Source organism: Sinocyclocheilus anshuiensis, unplaced genomic scaffold (assembly GCF_001515605.1).
Source record: "Sinocyclocheilus anshuiensis isolate Anshui unplaced genomic scaffold, SAMN03320099.WGS_v1.1 scaffold376, whole genome shotgun sequence".
In the NCBI taxonomy this organism is placed as follows: Eukaryota; Metazoa; Chordata; class Actinopteri; order Cypriniformes; family Cyprinidae; genus Sinocyclocheilus; species Sinocyclocheilus anshuiensis.
The window spans coordinates 775,306-796,652 of NW_015558600.1; the positions used below are offsets into that span (position 1 = coordinate 775,306).

Sequence of the window (21,347 nt, forward strand, 5' to 3'; positions counted from 1 at the left end):
GTGGTGTTCATGCTCACTTGAACACTTGGACCAAATACAGGAAATACGTCATAGAAGTAGTCAAGTGGTCAAGTGGAAAGACCGCAAGTGTGGGTATTTGGACAGGGCAAAAATCTCGTTCACTGATCTGCTCCCCGCTATGCTCTGCTCACATGCACTGATAATAATAGATTTGCCAGGGTTTTTATATTTTTATACATGTTTACTTGATATTTCTTTACACAAAATCATCATTTCTATTCATTTCCCACTGATTTACGCGATCTGATGAGCATTAACTCGTATTACGCGATCATATCTCTATGAATGAATGAATGGCAGAGACGCGCGTTTTCCTTTACCACGCACACACACACACACTGAAGCGCATCTCCAGAACTGCTCTGAGAATCACTTCATGACCGTTTCATTTGAGTAAAACTAGAGTCATATCATATACACACAGAAATGTAACTTTTTTAAAGTAATTTGAAATTGATTTTTATATATTTGTATTTGCATTTTGAAAGTAATATGGCAATTAAATGCACTAAATGGGTTTAGTTTTCACAGTTATTAATATATGCAATTTCAGCAATTAAAATGTACATTTTTCTAAAAAAAAAAGGAAACAAATTACTTGTTCATTTTAAGAGACCTGTCTTATTTTCTCTTGTATATTTAGTATTGTTCTTTAATAAAGAAAAAGTTCTTCTTATCCGATTACTCGATTAATCGATGGAATTTTCGGGTAGAATACTCGATTACTAAAATATTCGATAGCTTCAGCCCTAATAATAATTATTATTATTATCATTATAACAAATCAAAATTCCAAAATCAAAATTGGTGATCTGTTTTGAGCCTTTATTGTTATTTTTTACTCTTTATTGTTATTTTTACATAAACATTAGATTATAAATGACATAAGGGTGAATACAGAATTTTAATTTCCAGATGTACATGTAGCCTAATGCAGTTTGACTAAAATGTTTTCCCAAAATTATTAGGGACGCTATCTTTTGAATAAACTGCCACTGTCGTCACATTCCGAAATGTGCGAAATGATTTGGAGTGTGGGCAGAGCTTGTATTGTAACGTAGTAGCGCTTGTTTTGTCGCTGCAGGAAGTTTTGAATTGTGGCTGTGGGCGGTGCTTATATTGTGGTGGGCGGGGCTTCTGTTAACATGCAGATCTGAGGCAGAGAGTGTGAGTAGCCTACTTCTCAAATAGCCTTTGCCTGTTAATGTGTTTTGAAGTGTGTGTGTCCTTGTGTTGGAAACCAGATTGCTGTGTGTGTGTGTGTGTGTGTGTGTGTGTGTGTAATCAGTATTCTTCTCAGGCCAGTAGATCGATGGAAGCTCAGCAACTGGTTTTGCTTGCTGAATGAGATGGCAACACCCATCAGGTTTGTGTGTGTACATGTACGTGTGTGAGTGTACAGTGTAGTGTTTATGTCTATGTGTGTTTGTGTGTGTGTATCTTCGAGTCGATTGGCGTTAGTGATCTGAGTTCAGAGTGGTTATAAATTCTTTAGGACAGTCGAGTCGTGCAGTGATGCCTAATGGCGGTGTTACTTAAAGTTCCGATTAAGGTGTGTGCGTGTGTGTGCGTGCGTGTGTGTGTGTGTGTGTGTGTGTGTGTGTTAAAGAGGCTGAGGTAAGCATTCCCAGACTAACGCTTTCTTTAATTGGATTTGTTTATTCATCAGCAGTCCTGCTGGATTTACTGCGTGAGGTAAATATGCCGAAAGCACCAGCAGTTAGCCTAGATCCACATGAGATCATCAGCTCAGATAATTGTGACCCTGGACCACAAAACCAGTCTTAAGTCACTTGGGTATATTTTTAGCAATAGCCAAAAAAACGTTGTATGGGTCAAAATTATTGATTTTTCTTTTATGCCAAAAATCATTAGGATATTAGGTAAAGCTCATGTTCCATGAAGATATTTTGTAAATTCCCTACCATAAATATATCAAAACTTAATTTTTGATTAGTAATATGCATTATCAAGATCTTCATTTGGACAACTTTAAAGGTGATTTTCTCAGTATTTTGATTTTTTTGCACCCTCAGATTCCAGATTTTCAAATAGTTGTATCTCGACCAAATATTGTCCTATCCTAACAAACCATACATCAATGGAAAGCTTATTTATTCAGCATTCAGATGATGTATAAATCTCAATTTAACAAAATTGACCCTTATGACTGGTTTTGTGCTCCAGGGTCACAATTCATGTTTCCAAAAGAACATCAGATGAGACGGTGTGTCGGAGCTGTCTTAAAGGGGCCGTATTCTACCTTTTTTGTAGCCACCTTCGCTAAGCCCTGCCGTAAGAACGTTGCTGACACATTCAAGCATACGTTAAATTACTGTTCAAAAGTTTTTGAAAGAAGTCTCTTATGCTCACTGAGGCTGCATTTATTTGATCAAAGATACAGTAAAAAGAGTAAATATTTTTACCATTTAAAATAAACTAAATGAAATAAAAAATTTAATTTATTCCTGTGATTTAATGCTGAATTTTCCGCATCATTACTTCAGTCTTCAGTGTCACATGATCCTTCAGAAATCATTCTAATATGTTTATTTGCTGCTCAAGAAACATTTCTTAACAGTTAACATTAACAGTTCTTCATTATTACATTTTTTAGGATTCTTTTATGAATAGAAAGTTCAAATAATAGCATTTATTTGAAGTTGAATACATGGTATACAGTAGTACACATATACAACATTATACTGTACATTTTATCTTTACTGTCACTTTTGATCAGTTTAATACATCATTGCTGAAGAAAAGTATTCATTTCTTTCACAAATAATCTTAACGAACCCAAACTTTTGAATTACACTGTAAGTCTGTGCAGGATTGTGTGTTTTGGGTAGTTTTAAACAGAATTTTACATAAACTAGCATTAGTAATTTATCTTAATTTACACTACTAGTCTACAAACAACGTTAACTTTTATACAGTTTTTGTTTTAGTCATAGTTTTTGTCTTAGTTTTAATAAATATAATTTCATAAAATTTACTCAATATTTCATCATATTCATTCATTTCAGTCACTGAGAAAATAAAACCAAATATTCAGACATGTTATATATTAATTCTTATGTAATTAATTCGGTTGGTTTAATTTTTTATTGATTTATTATTATTTAAAATGATTATGTCTTTCTAGTCTTCTTTCTAAAACAATTATTAGTGCTCCATAATGTTTCAATTAAAATAATTCAATTAGCGATTTTCACCTCATTGACAAAATTAAACAAAAAATCTTTGAGAAACATTTTTGTCAGTAATTTTATTTCTTAGGAATGCAGTCTACATAGTGCATACTTTATATTATAATGGTAAAACAGGCCCATTGCATTGTGGGACGGTGTAATGTTAGCCTATGCAAAAGCCTATGAAGTGTGTAAGTGTGTGTTTTGTGGTTCTGTAGGATTGATTTACGTCGTTGAATCTCCTCTCTGAACCATTCAGATCAATCGGCAGCGACTAAAATAGAAAGTGAGCCGAGATTTCTGCTCTGAAGAGAGGAACAGAGCGTTGTAGAGGCGGTGGAGTTACAGAGGTCATGTGATCTCTGCCAAGGGTTCGTGTTTCAGGAGACGATGAGTGTGCGGCGTTCAGCAGATGCCTGGAGACAGAACGCGATTCATGAGCCTGAGCGAGAGAGACAGAAAACTGTTGGTGAAAACTGAGCTAAGTGTGCGTGTGTGTGTGTGGACGCCAGTGTTAAAGAGGAAAGAGAGAGGAGGGGTGTGGTTGTGCTCCATTTCCAGATAGATAGAGAGAGGATGACACAGCTAACAGCACAGACAGGAAGCTTGTTGATGGATGACAGACTGATATCAAGAGTCTTTCCATATTATAGATGAATGCAGAGTTCAATTTCCACTACACAAACTCCCTGATGGATTCGCAGGAAGGCGATCGTCTCTATGAATCGCATTCCTGCTGGAACAAACCCGGGTCACACCAGCTTAAAGGAATGTTCTGGGTTCGACTGAGCCGTAACGATTCGGAAAGGCAGCTTTGACTCAAAAAAGAAAAATATTGGCAGGAGAATAAAATTATCTAAATATTTCAAATAATTTCCTCAGAGATTGGAAGATGGTGTTGACATATCATGGCTGTGACAAAGGAAATATTAACATTAGGATTTAAAATATTCTAAAACTAAAACTTAGCAGAGCCTGTCTGACACTGCTGTACTCTGCAGAGGTGAACTGTGGCGAGGGGGTCCTTTAGAGTGACAGCTGCCCCTGATATTCCCTGATTTTATTACATTTTATTGAATGTCTGACGGTGTTGACAAAAAGTGGGGACGCAACTTTAAAATCGTATTAAACATGCATGTGTCATTAAAAAACAACCTTGCTTTGATAGGCTTGAATCTGGTGTTCATGAAAGAGTGGGAACCCTGATTTAATCTAAATCAGAGCTGAGAGTGAATCAGGCGGTACAGCGTGAATTTAAAATAGCTCTTTAAAATGACATTCTGTAATGAGTCGCTCTGACAAGAAACACACAGTTATTAAAGAAAATTGTGTGTGTGGATGAAGAGCCTGTGCCCAGAACTAAATCAATATTTGTGTCTATGTTTTATATGAACCCTGTCAAAGTTTATCTGCAGCCATCATTAGAACAGAATAGAATAGATATTTAATGGCAAATGACTTGGATACAGCTATGCAGTGTATAAATGTTCTACATTATGCATTATATAATTGACAATGTAAAAGATACAAAACCATACAATAGACCTAATTCATGAGCAAATTGGTGTGTAAATTGTTTGTGAAATCATTCTATGTTATTTAAAATAATTCCTATAAAAATAAGATTTGCACAGAAATGTGGCTTATGAATGATAATCATTGTGTAATACGCAATACAGTACAGACAGTTTGTAAATACTTTTTCAGTCAGACTGATAGTTTATGAATGTATTTAATTTTTTTTTTTCTTTTGTATGGCATTAAAACGAATGACTAACCCATTAAAATGTTCTTTTATATGCTTTAGTTGGCACTGTTGTATATAGTGAGATTTACAGTCATAAAAATTAAAACAGACAACACAGAATTTACATTTCAAGCGCAGTGCTATTATAATTGTAATAAATTATTAAACTGAAGTTTTCAATTCAATTGATTAGACATCCTTTTTATTATTAAAAAAAAACAATTAAGAATAGAGCCCGACCGATATATCGTTTTGCCAAATTTATCGGCCGATATATGCCTGTCGCAGATATATCGGTATCGGCGTATATGTCACCAATATGAACATTTTTTTACAGAAAATAAAACGCAGATAAAATGCTTGTAAATGGTGTAACTACGTACTATAATATACACATAAAGAATATCGATATATCGACCGGTTTTTACTCCCTAATATCGGTATCACATCGGCCCTCAAAACACCCATATCGGTCAGGCTCTAATTAAGAAGAATTACAATGGAAAACAGAATTTGTGAAAAAATAAAATGTATTTAATAGGGCCCTATATGTGGCACAAATTAAGCAAGTTTTGGGTGGAAAATATGATAAGTACGAGCAATAACAATAGTGATGATTTATAGCTCACACAAATATTGGGTCAAATACTGTATTTTTTACTACCAAGTGAATTTACAATGCCTTATCTTGGGTGAATGTGTTCACATGCTAGCTTTATTTTTGAAACATGGTAGCTGGTTTCTATTTAGACATTAGCAACTGTGTTCAAAAAACAGCACGAACTGGTAGCTGGACAAGCTAATTACCAGCTAGCATGTTCCAGAACATCAACCTGGATTTTCAAGCAAGGAACAAACTGACAGCAGGGACTGAAAATGATACAATCAACTTTTACAGGTTATGTACTGAAGTTACATAACACATACATATGAAAAGAATGACGTCTATCGAAGCATATTTTGAAAAACAGCAGCAGTGTAAAAGGACACCAGCGATCACCTCGTTTTAGGTTCTGCATTGAAGTAACACCTGTCTGTGAAAACATATGCGCGCCTTCCTTTTTAGCTAAATACATTCCTCTCACACTCATTTTCTTCTCTGAATAAATGAAAAGAGTGATGCTTTGGGGAACGGTGTATGAGTCATGAGATGAGACTGAACAGAGAAACCCGCACACACACTCCGAAACACACACACACGGATGCTATAGGATGGTTTCCAGTGCCTATTTTGTATCATACAACATTATTCATTACTTTGTGGCTTTTAAGGTCATACCAGATCAGTTTGTGTGTAACGGTGAGGGGAAAAAACAAAAATATCTGGTCATTACAATCATTAGAATGATTTCTGAAGGATCATGTGACACTGAAGAATGGAGTAATGATGCTGAAAATTCAACTTTGCCATCACAGGAATAAATTGCATTTTAAAATATATCCAAACAGACAAATTTAAATTGTTATATTTCGCAATTTTACTGTATTTTTGATCAAATAAATGCTTCTTTAAACCCTAGGCTTCAACATATATATTTTTTCCTTCTGATTAAAAAAAATTGTGTCATGTGAAAACTGCATCACTGCTGATCGAGGGGTCTGAAGAGGTCAAGTGGTGTCAGTCAGGGGTTCTCTGTACGCTCCAGTTAAAGAGGGAAACCTGCTGGTCATGTGCATGTGAATTTGCCCATGATGCATCAGACTGACGGCACTCATCTCAGAGTCTTAATGTCTCTGTTTGGCAGATGCAATGCAAACAATCAATTTCCCAGCGTGCATTTCTTCATCACATCTCCAGGCCTCCTCTTCCCGCATGCAGAGCATGATTACCGGTTCAAAACGCAATTTCATCTTTGTATAGACTTGATCAGCTGTAATTTGAGGTTTCTGTAGCTATTGGTTCTCTTTCTATGAATCTAAAAGACATTTTCTCCAACAAATTGGAACAATTTTACAAAAGTCTGAGAAAAAAAAAATCGTAGCTAAGGCAAGGTATGTCTGAGACAATGGAAAAGGCACAGTTCCCCCATAAATTAAAATGTTGTAATCATTTACATTTTGGAGCTTGACGGCTACTGAACTAGCTTTGTTATATGGAAAATAAAGCAGTTTTGTGTCCCATGAAAGTAACAAAATCGTTTGAGTGAGGGTATGGAAGCAAGTAATTGAAATAAAGTTTATCTATTGTGATATTCCTTGTTATTCCTGTATTATTGAGAAGTACATTCTACTGTACAATACAAATATATTTTTGTCATAAATTTCACTTTTGCGGGTTGTCGTGAAGATCTTTTGAGTTTGTGTGTGTATCTGTGTATCGTGATTTGATTAAGTGTACAGCCCTAGTTTTGATTTATTCATCCACATTTTGCCAAATTCTATGACATTCCAGTACTGTAAATTCAGTATTTATGACTGGATTCTTCATTTTCCGTATCGTGGAAATCATAGAGCCCTATACAGAATTAATGATAACTCAAATTATAAGGGAGAAGTGTGCTATTTCTTTTCTCAATGACCTTTAAACATGTATTAGGGCTGTCAAATCGATTAATCGTGATTAATTGCATACAAAATAAAAGTTGGTGTTTACATAACATATGTGTGTGTACTGTGTATATATGTTAATACACACATATACATGTATATATTTAAGAAATACATGTAATATATTTATATATAATATAAATCATATGTAAATGTGAATATATATATATACACATAAATATTTCTTAAATATATACATGTATGTGTGTGTATTTATGTATACACATAAATATACACACACATATCATGTAAACACAAACTTTTATTTTGGATGTGATTAATCACGAATATTCAATTTAACAGCCCAAATGTAAATTAAAATGTAAATCAATAACGAGATTAATTGATTTGACAGCCCTAGTCGAGTTTTGTGTATCAGAGTAAGCTAAGTCATTAGCTTAGCGACATGCTAAAGTCAAACTCTATCAGCTGTGAATGTAAGTCCCTTTTAGGCAAGTCAGTCCACTTAACAGCCGGAAAGAGATTGTTAATGGAGTTTCTGCCCATTAAGAGCGTATCAGATCAATTACTTACGAGGCTCTATTTCTGTAAGGTTGCTGCCCCAGAAGCTAGCTTCCTTCGTAGACAATAGAGAGTGAGGCTAGATTTTGCAGTCTAGCTCATGTTTGTGTGTACATCCTGCTTGTAAAACCCTTGTCTCACACCCTGCTAGAAAACCTGCCCTGTGTGATTGATTCCTCAGCACTAGGACGTCTTTTGTGTTGGACCTTGTTATTCCTGATTCCAGCTGCCATTGTGGGCTCGTGTTGATGCTGCTTTTCCTGCAGCTTCAGGGTCAATTGTCTCCCTCGGAGAGAGAAAAACAGAGAGTGACAGAGCGGAGAGAGCTGAAAACGGAGAGGTTTGAGCTCTGAGGAGCTGTTAGGGCTGAAGGATGGAGCTGGTTTTTCGGGGAGGAGATGTTTTTAGAAGGTCAGTGGCAGATCTGAAGCTTTGGATAGAAACCTAGTGTACTGTTTGTACTCCCTGAGCCAGAGTTACTCTACAGACACAATAATAGTGGAGAGGCAAGGAGAAGGTCTCTAATGAGGGAACACTCAGTCACACACTGCTGATTCTGCAGCAAGTGCAACAAATAAATGAGCGGATTCAGCCACGGACCATGAGAATTGGAGTGTGAGTGTGTGTGTCTTAGTTCTAGATGTGTTGCGATCTTGAACACTGCGTTCTGTGCAGAAATGTTTTAAGTGAACGATACGATCTCATTCCTGACACTTGTTTTGCATTGAAATGAAGGCGTTCTGTTGTAGCAGAGAGACGTGACTGGTTTGTTGGTCGTTTCTACCTTCAAAGGCTGACTTTAAAGGCCCAGAGGAACATTTTGTTCCACGGATGTTGCTCTTTTATACCTCAGGAGACTTGGGGGACGTTTACACAACACCGTTTTCAATTAAAAAATGTGTTTTGCCGTTCATTTACTCAACAATGGTGTTTTGGGGGCCTGAAAATGCTAACTTTTGAAAGCTGGTTTCAAATTGCAAATTTTTGAAAACTATACCATTATCGTCTCAGTGTAAACTAAAAAACATGAATTTGTAAAAATAGTGATGCCATACGCTAGCATATTATGTGTTCAGTCTATAGGTATGTGCACAGGTGTGTAGTGTTTCTTTACAAAGTGACATTGACAACTACTGGCTTGGCATGCATAATACAGCGCTTAGCCATTTTCGCGGATCCGTGTAAATGGGGACTTTAACGACAGTTTGACCATATTGTTGTCTATATGCAAAAACTTTCAAAATTACAAAGGAAAAACTTGTCCTTTTTTAGTGTATCATAATCTTGTAGGTGAAGTAATTTCTGTGCCAGCAGCATCACCAAACTGAATTGTCAATATAATGGAATGCATTTCCTGAACACTCCCCTTGTCTTCCATTGGTCAGACTAATTGATAGCCTCGCCCCAAACTAATGCCATTGGTTGAGTCAAGGAGAAATTAGAATAGACACTAATGAGACAATTATTCATACAGAGTATAAGTACAACACTATAAAACTAATGGATGGAAGCTCAGATCATTTATTAAGTTAATGAAAAACTTCATATTGAGATTTGAGACATTTGATATCTGATTTTTACAGGCTTTGTTATCTTGTCAAATCTAAGCACGTTTTGGACATTACTGAGATCTCTTGTGAAACTCTAGAGGAGAAATGTGTGATATTACTTGGATTTTTTTCTCAGGAGAAGCAGGAGGCGGTAATTATCTCAGTTTGCTCTAGGAGAAAGTTGAGATATTAATGAGATCGCATTTGTGGTTTTTCTTCCCCATGGGGGAGAAAAAAGTGATTTATGGTCATTAAATGAATTGGCAAACAATCTGTACATGATGTTTTGGTGAACGGATTCAAGAGATTTAAGTCACTTGGAGAACTCAAAGTCTTCTAGAGAGTAGCAGCAGAGCTTCATTAAGTCAATTAATCAGATTGATTTACGGATGAGCCGGTGTGGTGTTATTCTTATCCAAGTGTGTGTTTAACTGTTTGTCCTGTGAGGTGTCTGTGTGCCGAACTGACCTACATGAAGCTGAGGTGAAATAAGTCCCGCCTGTATGTGTGTTAGTGCGCCTTGCGCTCGTGTGTGTGTGTGTGTACAGGATTAGCGAACAGGTTGATTCTGAACTAGATTAGACTCTTAGCGTGCTGTTCCTATAGCAGTGACAGATGTGAGGAGGATTCTGCTGCTCAGGTATTTAGCTGCCATCTTTAAGTGGGATTGTTACCGCTGTGTAACAGCGTCCTGCAGTACGTCACTGCAGAATGACTGCAGTAATTCACAGTCTTACTGTGATATATTCAGATGTATCATAAATATATAATAGTAAATGATGCAACAGATGGAAATACGATCACGTCAGAATAGAGGAGGTGCGATCTTGTCATGTTCTTTAGGAACTGCCTCACCGTATTGCTGTACAGATCACCTTCTGGCATTACTTGACATACTAACTTACCATGTTACTTACATGCTACCTAACTGCATTACTTAACACACTATCATAATGCAGTACTTTACACCCTTTGCCATCACATTATTTTCCACTGCCACTCTGCATTATTTAAAATGCTACCTCTCTTACTTTACATACTTCTCTGCTGTTTCTTTGCACATCACCACACTGTTACTTTACTGCCTCACTTCAATACACACTATTTGCATTGCATTCTTTTTTGCACTGATTTATTTTATTTTACACTCTACCTTCCTGCATTATTTTATGTGCTACATCTTTTACATACAACTTTGCTGTTACTTTACACACTATCACAGTGTTACTTAACACACTAATACTGCAAATTATACGTTACCAAACTGCAGTAATTTATTTTACAGTTCTTGTTGTCTGTTACTTTATGTTGATAGTTTGCTGCATGACTTTACACACCTCACTGCATGAAAACACATGCTTCTTCACTGCATTATTTTATGTTACATGCTAACTTACGGCATTATTTTGCATGCTACCTCTCTTTTACATTCTAGTTTGCTGTGTTTTCTATACACATAATCCCACTGTTACTTTACACACTAATGCAGTTATTACTTTACATGCTAGTTTGCTGCTTTACTTTACATACTACCTCACTGCATTACAGTAAACATTATTTCAGTGCATTACTTTAGATTCCACACCACTTTACTGCTTATTTTACATTCTGCCTCTCTTTTACTATACATATCAGTTTGCTGCATTACTTTACACACAAACTCACCGCATTACTTTATAGATTAATTCACCACATTACTGTACAAACTATGTCATTGCATTACTTTATGTACTTTACATGCTACCATTCTATTATTTTACAGGGGATTAAAGATCACAGACCCCAAAAAGGGGGTTTTCAGTAGGAGGGCTTAACAATCATATATTTATTTTCTGTTTTTCACTGTGAGATAATACATAATGCTATTTGATAAGATTTCCAAAGATAGATCATTAGCTGAATAATGTTTCAGCTTGTTGCTAGCCTGATGAGCAGACAGCAGTGATAGTTCTTTCATGTCAGATTCATATGAAGAACATTTCCATATGTTCTCAGGTTTTGGCAGCACACACTGTAGGCTGCTTAATTTGCTTTGAACAGAACCCAGCCTCCCCTCAGCAGTGTTAACGGTTTAACACGGGGCCTCTGGGCCACATGCTGAATGCTTCCAGCCAAACTCAACCCTTCAGTGGCTTCATTATTGATCCTGATGAACAACTGGAGCTCACAGTTAGATCACTGCAGTTTATTCATTACAAATCAACAAATTGCAAACAAAAATCCAAATTGGCCTCTTCTCAAATGTTTGTGAATCACTTCCTCTACATATTCCTTTAGAATTAGAAATAGTCTTGTTGACTACCTGCATGTATGCAGATATTTTTGCATATATTTTCATTTAAACTTTTTCAAAAAATAGATCCACCTACCCTATCCTGCACATAGTTGTGAATTATTTTGTGAGAGTTGATTGGATATGCAAATTAATAAGATAATATTTTAATTTGCACTTGGGAATATGCTAACAATATCTTTTCTGTTTTTAGCTTCCTGTAACAGGCTCATCTTGGAGATATATGCAAAGTATTTTGTGTTTGTGTGGGTGGGTGGAGTTCTTCTGCACTCCAGTGACTCTGTTTAAGGGTCATTGTGCTTCAAGATTTGGGATTCCCTAAAGAACCATTTTAAGGCTCACAAAGCTCTACAATTTCTTTTAACTGAAAAGTCTCTGATATCAGTATCACAAGACATAATATTTACCAGTCTTTCAGGGCAGAAGCAATCATTGCTGGCATCAGGCTTCCTAATGCAAGTTGTACATCCTTTTTATGATCATGCGACAGGGATGTTGTGCTACATGAACTGGAAATGAACATGCCTTGATGTTCTCAATAGAAGTATTCCAGTACAACAGGTCGGCAGAGAATAAATAGTGTGACAGCAAACCAAAAAAATTAATAAAAAAAAGTAAAACCTGAGATTCACTGAGATGCAAGCTGTGTTCCAAAACCAAGTGAGATGCCTACCTAGACAGCATTTTAAGGCATTGTAAATGTGCTATGCAAAAACTGTTATGAATTATTAAAACCCTTTCTTAGATGCCTTTTAGCTGAATTCTAAGGTAAGACTGTATGTATCATTGGCAAATAAGGCAATCACCGGAATGCACTACAAAGAGCTCTGTGATACTTGCTGCTGCACAATGCTGCCCCATAGTTGTGTCCAATGTCTCTACATTTTTCATGTACATGCTATAATGGCTTTCTTTCATGTTGTAGACCACGAAATAGCAATTGATTTACAGTTGAGATATAGGTTTTCACAAAAACAAAATAAATTATATAATGATAAACTTCATAGTTTAGCCTTTAAACCATTTTTTAAGAAAAGGGATGAGTCAGAAGTATAAATTATTATATTAATTTAAAACAGGGTTATGTGGGTGGATTTTCGCATTGATCTGAACAAAAACTGCAGACGGGATTATTGAAAATGCACTTTCATTCTCTACCAGTAGGAGGTGCTTTTGGAACATCAGAAATACCACGGTTTCCCCGGTAACGGCTGTAAACAAAGCAGTGCTCCTCTCATAAACGCTAAAATGCCATCGAAAATTTATTATTTTATTTAACTAGTTATTTTAACTACAAATTTAAATGAAACTGAAAAAAACAATTATGAAAAATAAAATTGTACATTTACACACCTAAGGATTATATCAATCAAAAAAGTAACTGTGTATGCGTCCTCTAATTGGGTCCTTCTCATAAATGAGTAAGCGGCATTTAAAACAATAAACATATAATACGCACTGTTGCTCAATATGTAATTACAGCTTCAGATGCATGATATTTTCATTTGATACAAGCAGGATACACAAGAAGCACATTCAACTCGGACACACAGACGGTTGTCATGGTAATAAACACAGTAAACAGCAACCGTTCACGTGTCCGTGCTTAATGCGCATCTCATATATAAAAAGCATTTTAGGGGGCCCTTGGCTTTTGGTAGCCCAATGCGGTCGTCTACCTTTGCCTAATGGGTAAGTCCACCTCTGCAAGTGCGCTCAATTTGTGGAGTTTCTGCCCATGTAGAGCATTCAGAATAAGTCCGTTATGAGGTTCTATTCAGATGATGTCTATGTAGGCAAGGTGGCTAACTAGGTTTTGGAACAGTTTCCATTTAAAGATAAAGAAGATTATATAGTAAGTTTTTTTTAAATCTTGTACACTGATAAAAATGATTTTGTGGTGAAGTAAATACTACATAAAAACAAATGTGATTTCTACATTAAATAATTTAGTTCAGGCAAGAATTTAAAAAATTAAAGTAAATTCTATATTAATACTCAATTTAAGGTTGTAGAAATTAAAGTTTGAAGTTTCCAAGTATATTTTACTTGGAATTGTTTGTTATGTTGTTAGGATTCTTTAAGTAAATATCAAAGTTATGATCCCGTATTTCCCATCATGCACTGGGGCATGAATAATTAAAAGGGTTACATTTTTCACTGTTTTCGAGTTGTATTTACACTGTTTTATGGTTGCTTTTGTTGTTAGGTTTAGTAACTTACTGTTTTGTGACATCTGGAGTTCATTTTCTACTCAAAATGACCCATTCATACTCAAACACTATTCACTGATTGTTTCCGTGTATGGTGTACCAAGTATTGAGGTCTCTGTGTTCATTTAGGTAATAATTACATTGAGTGGGCATATTATCTTAAAAGGATAACAAGCATACTTGCTTATTTACAGATTTCATTTTACTTTATTCAATACTTAAATTTCACTTAAAATATTTGTGTGTGAAAACTTGCAAAAGAAAGAAAATTTAAGTTAATCTTATTGTTTTTTTCAGTGCAGTAAATTACTGTTATTTAACAGCACACTTTTTACAGTGATAAGCATTACTTAAGTAAAATTTACAAACAAAGAGTCAATAAAATTTACTGGGAATTCCCAAGTAAACTTAACTTAAACATTTCTATTTAAAGCTACTAATAATTATGTTTAGGCTTTTACTTGTCAAATTTTTGTATATTAACTAGCCTTTTCTGAGTGAAAATTGTTTCCAAGCTTTTTTCAAGTAAATCCTACTCCAAATTTTTTTCAGTGTAGCTGTGTTTCTGTTATTTCAAAGACTCTTATCATGGTGTAAGTGCATGGAAGACTTCCAAACCAAAGCTAAGAAGCTAAACCTCACAATAAGGACAGTTATGCATGAACAGTTTTTTTTTTTTTTTTTTGAAGACTTCCAAACCAAAGCTAAGAAGCTAAACCTCACAATAAGGGCAGTTATGCATAAATAGTGTTTTTTCGCTGATTCAGGAAGCATTAGAATCTCTGTGTACAGATTTCAATGGTCAGCATGTCTTTTAGTAATTGATCAGAGAGCGAGAGTGTTTCAGATCGGTCTTAAACCAATTTCTTGTCTTTTGGTCTCTCTCGCAGATGGCATATGCTAGCAATTTTATGTGTGCACCTGCTGATTTCCTGTGAAGTGGATTTGTGGATAAATTCACACACATGCCTCCATGTCATCGTTTCATATGGATCCCAGACATGGAAGTGTGAACACTCAGGATTTGAGAGTGAAAAGGCTGGTTGGGACACAGAAACAGCCTTCTAACTCACTGTTCAGTTGTGTTAGGTGCGCCAGAGGTTTACAGGATTCATAAATATCTTATGATGGTGATGTAACCTTTGCAATGGATTCCAAGTCAAGTCCCTGAGCTCAGTTAGCACGAGTGCTACTGAGTGTTAAAAGCCTTTGAAGTTGAACTAGTTGGGGTCAAAACAAAGAAGATTGAATCCAAAAGTGCCGATTCGCACGGTTATGCAAGTACACGCCATTGGCTCTTCCTTTTCACAGTTCTGAATAATCCAACAGTCCTTAGCTCATAGTTTTATGAGCCTATAATGTAATGAAACACACAGTTGACACTTTAGAAATGAAAATTATTTGTGCTATAGTAGTCAAACTCTCAGTAAAACACTCTTTTACCCTCTCCACTCTTTGAATGAATGGTATTCAATAAATACACAATTCACTCATGTTTTAGAGCCATATCCTGCTCGCCAAAGAAAATAACCCACTAGAAGTTTGGTCAATACTGTGTGGTATAACTGTTTATTGATTTGGATGCCTTGAATTTCATATTTTATAATTCAACGCTCTTTTTCTCTGTCTGTGCAGGTAACCGGTAGGATGGTAGCAGGGGAAGTGAGTGGGCACAGCTTCCTGGTGGCATGCTGGCAGCCCATTCTAATCTTAATGCTGGGCACAGTGCTGTCTGGCTCTGCCACGGGCTGCCCATCGCGTTGCGAATGCAGTGCTCAGGAGCGTTCGGTCTTGTGCCACCGCAAGAAGCTGATGTCCGTTCCAGAGGGAATCCCATCGGAAACACGACTCTTGGACCTCAGCAAGAATCGAATCAAAACCATCAATCCAGATGAGTTCTCCACCTTCCCGCAGCTGGAAGAGCTGGAGCTCAATGAAAACACCATCTCGACCATCGAGCCCGGGGCTTTTAACAAACTCTACAGCCTGCAGACTCTGGGACTGCGCAGCAACAAGCTGAAGCTCATCCAGCTGGGAGTGTTCATGGGCCTCAGTAACCTAACAAAGCTGGACATCAGTGAAAATAAGATCGTAATTCTGCTGGACTACATGTTCCAAGACCTCTACAACCTGCGGTCTCTGGAGGTTGGGGATAATGACCTTGTCTTCATATCCCACAGGGCATTTCACGGCCTCAGCAGCCTGGACCAGCTCACGCTAGAAAAGTGCAACCTGACCTCTGTCCCGACAGAGGCCTTCACGCACCTGCACAGTTTGGTCACGCTACGCTTACGAAACCTCAACATCAACAGCATCAGAGACTACAGCTTCAAGCGGCTCTACCGTCTCAAAGTGCTGGAGATCGCCAACTGGCCCTACCTGGATACCATGACCACTAACTGCTTGTACGGATTGAATCTTACCTCCCTAACGATCACTAATGCAAACTTGACATCGATTCCATATTTGGCCTTGCGGCACCTGGTTTATCTTCGTTTCCTAAACATGTCCTACAATCCCATCCAGATGATCGAGGGCAACCGGCTCCACGACCTGCTCAGACTGCAGGAGTTCCACCTGGTAGGCGGTCGACTGACGATGATTGAACCCTATTCCTTTAGAGGACTGAACTACCTGAAAGTCCTCAATGTGTCCAGCAGCTCCCTTACCACCCTGGAGGAGTCTGTGTTCCATTCGGTGGGGAACCTGGAGACCCTCGCGTTGTACGACAACCCACTGGCTTGTGACTGCCGTCTGCTTTGGGTTTTCCGACGCCGCTGGAGGCTCAACTTCAACCGCCAGCAGCCGACTTGCTCCTCACCCGAGTTCGTTCAGGGAAAAGAGTTCAAGGACTTCCCTGACGTGCTGCAGCCCAATTACTTCACGTGTCGGAAGTCTAGGATCCGAGACCGGAAACCACAGCAGAAGTTCCTTGATGAAGGCACCACCGTCCACTTCGTCTGCCAAGCAGATGGAGACCCGACACCTGTCATCATGTGGCTTTCTCCACAAAAACAGTTTATCACCACGAAAACAATAGGACGGCTCACTGTTTTCCCGGATGGCACCTTGGAGGTGCGCTACGCTCAGATTCAGGACAATGGGACGTATGTGTGCATTGCTAGCAATGCAGGTGGAAACGACACCGCTTTGGCCCACCTACATGTCCACAGTTACTCGCCAGACTGGCCTAACCAACCCAACAAAACCTTGGCGTTTATCTCCAACCAACCCAACGACAACGGAGCCAATGGAACAAGAGCAACAGTCCCGTTCCCTTTTGATATAAAGACGCTAATCATCGCCACCACCATGGGCTTCATCTCCTTTTTGGGTGTGGTTCTGTTCTGCCTTGTTCTGCTCTTTCTTTGGAGCAGAGGCAAAGGCAACAGTAAACACAACATTGAGATAGAGTACGTCCCGCGCAAATCAGACGCTGGGGCGAGCAGCAGCGGCAACGATGCCCCTCGGAAATTTAACATGAAAATGATATAATCCAGCCAGGGAGCTCAAAAGACCCTTTCAAAAACAGACTCAGAGACAAAAACAAGAGATTCCCTGCCTGTACAACCTCTGGCTCTGACGAGCTCCCCATAGAGGAGGGGTGTTTTTCCCCCTTTCTAAAGTTGGATGTGCGGCAGAGGGGTCGGTGCTTTTCTTCAATATTGAACATGAGAGGGGGAAAATGTCCTCATGCGCACTCCTCTGTGATGGCCGCTTAAACTCAGCCTACGGGGACCAATATCTTTGAGAGAGGATTTTGTTTTAAAACATTTCAGTTCCTGTGGATTTTTATGGGCAAAAAAACATGGAAAAAAAGGAAAAACTGAACCTCCAAAATGTTTTGTGTCGACCTCCAGAATGCAAAGGCAGACCATCCTTCTCCCTGCTGTCCTGCTGCCCACATCCGTTTTGTTAGTTTGTTTGTTTAACCCATTCTTTTCTTGTTTGCTTCTTAAATTAATAGTTTTATGACAGAATAACAGTAGATAAATCAGGGGTGAAAAGCACATTTAACAAACCTAACAGCTGAATTTGCCCAAATTCATATTCTACATTGCAACAGAATGTGGAATATAATAGATTGCATTTCCATTCCTGCCATAGAGAAATATGTGTATAGCGCAACTTTCACTGCACATTTCTTTCTTTGTATCTGTACTCTACTGTTTGGTTCTCGTTTTGCTTTCGGATCCGTATTTTAATGCATTTGTTGGATAAGCCTAGGGAATTTTATGACTCGAGCATCTGGATAAACAAGTACAGGTTGTTTAATGTTGGATTAATGGCTAGGCAAATGAAAGCAGCAGTAATTATGTAACTTTTGTTGTGTGTTTTGCTTTATTTTGATCGCTATAGCCTGCAGTGAGCATTTCTGTAGTGCCTGGTCAGGTTTAAACCCATTTAATGTCACTGCAGGATCACATTTTTATATAACAAACCCATTCCAAGTTTTATTCGCCTGAGAAGCAACACCAAGAATGTACATCTCTATCTTAGAGTGTGTATGTGCGAAAGCGAGCGAGTTCCTAACAGAATCAATCATTTCATCAAAAGGTGAGAGTGTTAATATGCTCGACAGCACTCGATCACCTTCACCTGTTGCCGTCGCTGGGTCTCACACCTGTCTCATGCTCTCAGATCTGTCTCATGGGTCTTACACCTGTCTTACGGTCTCGTGCCTGTCAAATGGACTTAGTCTGTGACCTGTCTTATGGTGTCAAATCAATTTTTCTTTACATTATAATAAGCGTTGGTACCCAAAGAAACTGTTTTAAAGTTACCCAGTACATCTAAGGACTAAAACGGTGCTGGTTTGTTACAATGACAGATATCTAGATACAAGAGGGGAATTCACTAAGAATGAGCACTCCTGGATAATGTTGTTTCGCATCTGTTTCCACAGGCGGTAAAAGCACAACGTTAGACACTGTTTGTGAATAAAGAAGTGGGAGTAAATTGAAAGTAGGCATGTTTATGCCGAAAAGAGAGCACGGTTGCACAAGTGCTAGATAGAGACCGGTTAAAATGGACTGGTTAGTGAGTATGAAGCAGGTTTTTGTGCTGAAATGCAACAGTTGAATGAATTCGCTCTACAGTCCAGCTATGTTTTAAGTGTGCGTTTAATCTGGACAAAGCAGGGCAGGTGATTTCCGTGGAAGAACAATGAGCTGTGTTTATGCACAGGATTTTGCTTGGGTGTAGATGGGTTTCGCCTCGCTAAGTGGTTTGTGCAGCTGACTGAGGCTGCAGATGGAGAAGCTGCACAGATGGTTTAACCCTTACTGATCCACTTTAGAGTTAATCTGCCACATGCACACACACACATGCACACCTGAATCTTTCTCTGATCCTCTGCCTCTGTGGTCTACCTGCTGTTCTCATCCTATTACGTCGAATAAATCTTTATATGACCTCTGCCCTCTCTGACATTCAGCCCAGGATGATAATGTGCATTAATGTGGTCCATTATATTCTTTTATACTAAAGAAAAAACGGAAACCTAAAAAGGTGAAAAAATCTAGTATGAAAAATGTTTCAGTTGTTCTGTGCAATAAAGGTAATATGCATTTTGTTTTCTTTCTTTTTTTTAATTAACACAATTTTATTGATGTTGAATTGTTGAAAATATGGTATGTTGTATTAAACAGTCTATGGAGATTTTTTTTACCAAAAATGTGCCTTGTTTATTTTGCTCTGCAGGCGAATCGTTGGCGGTTGCGCAGTTAATGTGAAATAATATTAACCAGCAGGTAAGAAAACAGTGTCATTTTATCATAATGGGTTTCTTGTGTCCCTGTCAGGGTCATTATGATAATGCAGGACCTTCTGAAAGTTGTAAAGTTATATGTAAGAGCTGAGCAAGAACAAATAAGAACATTTTTTTATTTTCTCTGAATAAAAGGGTTCACACATGCAGTGATTTGCAGCAACAAAATGCCTGGAAGTCATTGGGTGCTTCTTGTAAAAATAGAACATCTTATTTTTATCGCAAATGCATCGATCAGATTTTCACTATGACCAGTTGTGAAGCTCCCATTAACACTCATCCAGTGCCTATTAGCAACCAATAGTACAGCAACCTCATGACCACCGGCGATAAAATCACTGTATGAACGGGGATTGAGGATGAGGAGATTTGTGAAAAATTAGGAGATTTATTATTATTAGAGGCTTGATGTAGAAATGAGCTTAATACTCCTGCTGGTTTTAACAGTGGTCATTGTCTGATCCTAACTGGTTTAGGTTGATCAGCTCAAGGAAGGACAAGGAGCTGGTAAGATGACTGGATGCCTGCAGGATCATATCAGGGAATGTGCAGAAAACCAGGTGCCACTGAAATAATATTATGCATTCTGTAGAACTTTTCAAGAAAACTTTATAGGGCCTTGAGAGCATAAAAATTAATTCACCTCCTCATAGTACTGGAAATAATGCTGTAATCACTTATCGAAAGAGGAAAAAGAGACAGACAGAGAAAATGATGGTTTTCTTTAGAGATGCAGAATCATCCGGAAACTCCCAGAATGAGGCACTCCAACTAATTTATCTAATGAATAGAAAATAACTGTTTTGGGTTTATTGCATGCTGACTGACGCATACAAACAGAGACATCTTAGATTCGCTCTCTCAATGTTGTTTTCATTCCTGATTTCCTCTGACAGGCGTGTTTCACGATTTCACTATAGAACCGAAGATTAAGGTGTAATTATCCATTTGAAAGGTGCTCATTTCCCTTTAAGAGACACAGGAATAGAGCACTTTAAAATTGCAAAAGCTTTTATTTTATCTCCATATGCATATGAACAGGATTTAAAGATGGCCCCTTGACAGGAACGATATTTCCTGCAGGTTGGGTTTGCTTCAGAAGTCTCAGCTAAATTAGAAACGCATGCAGTCGTTCTGTCAGTAACATATTCTCACCTGCTTATTTTCACAGATTTTTTATATCACAGACAGTAGCAGCAGGAATTTAAACACCCACCACCTGTCAATACAAAGAAGACTCAGAATCAAAGCCTCACTTACTCTAAAATACATTTTTTAGAAATGCAGATCCAACCATCCGGTGTTTTATATATATAGACACGTGTGTACATAAAATCTAATTTTAATGACCAAACATGTTTTTTTTAAGTAAAAAATATGAGTACAGTATCGACATAAAATACAAGCATACGTATTATTGCATATAGGGTGGTATATATTGTATACGGCCTACGCTTAAAAATTTGTATGTGAACATGCAACAGAAATCC

General features: G+C 37.7%; 1 protein-coding gene across 8 annotated transcripts in view; it reads left to right on the top strand.

Annotated features, from left to right (window-relative positions):
• The window catches only part of LOC107680146 (leucine-rich repeat and immunoglobulin-like domain-containing nogo receptor-interacting protein 1), an 84,905-nt gene extending 66,790 nt beyond the window's left edge, over positions 1-18,115 (top strand). For 3 of the 8 annotated variants that reach the window (XM_016475924.1, XM_016475927.1, XM_016475925.1), the window contains one exon: positions 15,723-18,115. In XM_016475924.1, coding sequence (XP_016331410.1) covers positions 15,735-17,582 — 1,848 coding nt within the window. In that variant the 5' untranslated portion in view covers positions 15,723-15,734 and the 3' untranslated portion in view covers positions 17,583-18,115. Of the gene's footprint in view, positions 1-1,127; positions 1,189-1,241; positions 1,388-1,690; positions 1,717-6,536; positions 6,640-15,722 lie in introns of those variants that run through there. The other 5 variants (XM_016475922.1, XM_016475923.1, XM_016475926.1 and 2 more) reach the window with 5 other exon arrangements.
• Positions 18,116-21,347: the final 3,232 nt, after the last annotated feature.